The 3,352-nt window shown below is 46.2% G+C and overlaps 1 protein-coding gene across 1 annotated transcript; it reads left to right on the top strand.

Annotated features, from left to right (window-relative positions):
• Nucleotides 1-1,918, top strand: LOC119350609 (putative F-box/FBD/LRR-repeat protein At5g44950). Its single transcript, XM_037618356.1, has 3 exons — nucleotides 1-975; nucleotides 1,060-1,194; nucleotides 1,823-1,918. Exons 1-3 carry the CDS (start codon nucleotides 40-42, stop codon nucleotides 1,916-1,918), a joined length of 1,167 nt encoding a protein of 388 aa, XP_037474253.1. The 5' UTR covers nucleotides 1-39.
• Nucleotides 1,919-3,352: the final 1,434 nt, after the last annotated feature.

Here is a 3,352-nt window from a genome sequence, read left to right as displayed (position 1 = left end):
CACACCAACTTCCCACGGCGTCTCGGCAAGCCGCCAGCCATGGCTTCGCGGCTGCGGCGGCGGGCAAGGAGGCTGCTGCGGCTGCTGCGGCATCGACTGCAAGCTTCCAAGAAGCGTAAGATCGACGACCAAGATCCATCGGGGAGTGGCAACTGCGACCATGTCGATGGGGGGAGCGTCGATCACATCAGCCGAGTCCCCGACGCCGTCCTCGGCACCATCGTGTCTCTTCTCCCCACCAAGGAAGGTGCCCGCACGCAGGTCCTCTCCCGCCGGTGGCGTCCGATCTGGCGCTCCGCTCCTCTGAATCTCGCGCTGGACTGTGAACTCAAGAACCAGTACTCGATCCCAAAGATCCTCTCTGAGCATACTGGCCCCGCGCAACGCTTCTCCGTCCGCCTCTTCACCGACTGCGGCGACGAGATCGATGGCTGGCTTAGCTCCCAATCCCTGGACATGCTACAGGAGCTCGAGCTCACCTGCATGTTCTGGCTCGGCCGGCGTCCATTGTCCTTGTCGGCGTTCCGATTTTCGCCCACTCTCCGCGTGGCCAAATTCCACGGGTTCCATTTCCCCAACTCGATCGCGCAGCTGTCCCTCAAGTTCCCCTGCCTCAAGCAGCTGACCCTGAAAAAGGTCGTCATCTCGGAGGACGTTCTCCAGAGCATGCTCTCTGGCTGCTCTGCCTTGGAAAGCCTCGAGCTAAAGGAAAGTCGGGGCATCAGTCGCCTCTGCATCAGCTCCCAAACTCTTAGGAGTTTGGGATTTTTCGTTGACTGGTGGAATGGAAGTAATCATATCTTTTTGCAAGAGTTAGTCATCGAGGACGCCCCGTGCCTTGAGAGATTGCTACCACTTAATTCAACGGGCAGCAAAGTGGTCATACAGATAATCTGCGCGCCTAAACTGGAGATATTCGGTATGCTCCTGTCTGAAGTCATACCCGAATTCCAACTTGGGAGTTCAATTATTCAGGTAGCAGCAGGCAGCCTTCATCATTTGCGTTTGACATTCTTATGTGCAGGCTATTAATCTTATATTTTGCACTTTGTTCTGCAGGAAGGGGTTGCTGTCAGTTTGACAACCAAAATGCACACCATGAGGGTTTTGGCTCTCAGCTCTACTGGCCCTAATCTGGATGCAGTGGTTAACTTCCTCAAGTGCTTCCCTTGCTTGGAGAGGTTGTATGCCATTGTGAGTATAAAACATGCTTGCTTGCTTTAAATGTCACTATAAACATTTGATTGGCATGCAATCTAGCCAACTATTGTATTGCTAACCAGTCGGCAATTTTTTTTGTATTGTTTTTTTCTCTCTCTGTCTCCAGTTCCGGTTACCCTCATACGACCCAGGGGAGTATATGAATGCCCGGAAGTATGACCCACTGGACCCAATTGAATGTCTTGAGCTTCATCTCAAAAAAGTAGTGTTGAAGAATTATGTCGGCAGCAAGACTTCATATATTGACTTTGCCAGGTTCTTTGTTCTGAATACAAAAGGGCTAGAGGAAATGAAAATCACATTGCGTTACCACCGCCAGCACGGATGGTTTTCTCATCAACTCAGCCTGCTACGAGTCACAAGTAGAGCTTCTCGAGATGCTCGAATTGAAATGAGATGTGGCACTAACGATGATTTCACACACAACAGGGATGCCCATGATTTCTCAATGGGTGACCCCTTTGACTTGCCCTCCAGCGGATGCTCAGCGTGTGAAGAGGAGGGTCTAGGAGATGCTGTATACCAAATTTAATTAGAACTTGGGCTGCCAAGACCACCAACCTGTGGTGCAGTAAAGCCTTCAAGCCTTTCTATGATGTAGTTGATGCCCATCTTGAAAATTGACTTTGCCTTCTTTTTAAAGCCCAAGCTTTTGTATCTAGCCTATAATGTTGTCCCGGCGTTCTACTTCATTTAGTGATGGAATGTTTTGTGGCCCACTCAGGATTTTACCGGGACAAAGGAGGTGGTGTCTACGCTCATGCTTTATATCTGAACTTGCATGATGTATTTTCTGTTCTATCGTGTTTGAAGTGGTTCGGTATTTTATTTTCTGTTCTTTTTTTTGTGAACTATTTTATTTTCTGTTCTATTGGGCTTGGATGCTAGTTTTAGTCTGTTATGTTTAGTTGGTTGTCCTTGTTTCTTTGCTGTTTGGCCTTGTATCGTAAGATGGTAACACCAGCAGTTACTATATGTATGTGATCATATAACTTGCTTTAGTGACAACTGACAAAGGATGGCTGTGGCGCTGTGCCATTTAAGTTGTGGCCGTCCTTCAAGCAGTGTACGCCATGCATGGTCTGGAAGTCCCAAATCAGAGTACTCCTTCCCGTAAGCAGAGATCCATAAATTGGCATGAAAACTTATGTAGTACTGTATATGATGGCAGCGAATACTGATCCGTTCGAACACATCCCCAATGCAGCGTGCCGATAACATAAAGCAGAGATATTTATAGTATAAGATTTCTCATAAGAGTTAGTTTTGAGAAACCAGTCAAAGGAAATTCTGGGGTGAACAGAAAGAAAAAGCTACTATGATAGTCCATCTATATCTCTTTCTAAAACTCAAATAAAATATTGAGTTATCATCTAGATAACATGTTTATTTATATTCAAGTCTTGGAACATCATGAGGCTGAAAATTGGTTTTTCCTTGTATTAACAGCAGCAAGAGAATAACAGGTGTACAATGTTGCCTCATCTTCAGACTTGTGATAGGTCATGAGATGCGGCACCGGGTCGTTTCAGCCATTTCCTGTAATCACCTTGTTGCTATGATCAGCCGGGTAAGGTTTCTCATTGCCGTGTGCATGACCAGTAACATTATGATGCAGCAGCGAGTGTCAGTCAGCTGATTTGTTCCACAAAAGTTGGAGTTGAGAAGACATGTATTGCTGCTGGCAACTCAGAATTTGCAGCACCTTATTATTCTCAACAAGTGAGGTACTACAGCCTGATATGTTTATCACAGTACCCGGCTATAAATACTAGTATAATGCCCGTGCGTTGCCACGGGCCAAAATTATATAGAGAGAGATAGTATCATCCAAATAAACTGTAATTCATCATGTGGATGTTGCATACGACTTATAGTTGTATTGCTATAAATTTCTGTCCTTCTAATACATATTTTCTGGTCCCATATATAAACACACTGCATGAGTTCAGCGTGTATAAAAAAGACGGTGACATAAAATTCTGCAATTAACAAAAATGCACTTCGTTTGAAGTGTATGCATCTCAATGAGTTTTTTTTACTCTCTCAACATATTAGGGAAATGAAGATGTTCTCCCCCACGCAGCCAACAACCCCCCCCCCCCCCACACCCACCCACCGTGGTGTCGGC

This window comes from Triticum dicoccoides, chromosome 1B, assembly GCF_002162155.2.
Source record: "Triticum dicoccoides isolate Atlit2015 ecotype Zavitan chromosome 1B, WEW_v2.0, whole genome shotgun sequence".
NCBI classification, from domain to species: Eukaryota; Viridiplantae; Streptophyta; class Magnoliopsida; order Poales; family Poaceae; genus Triticum; species Triticum dicoccoides.
This window is presented reverse-complemented; position numbering and strand designations above follow the sequence as displayed.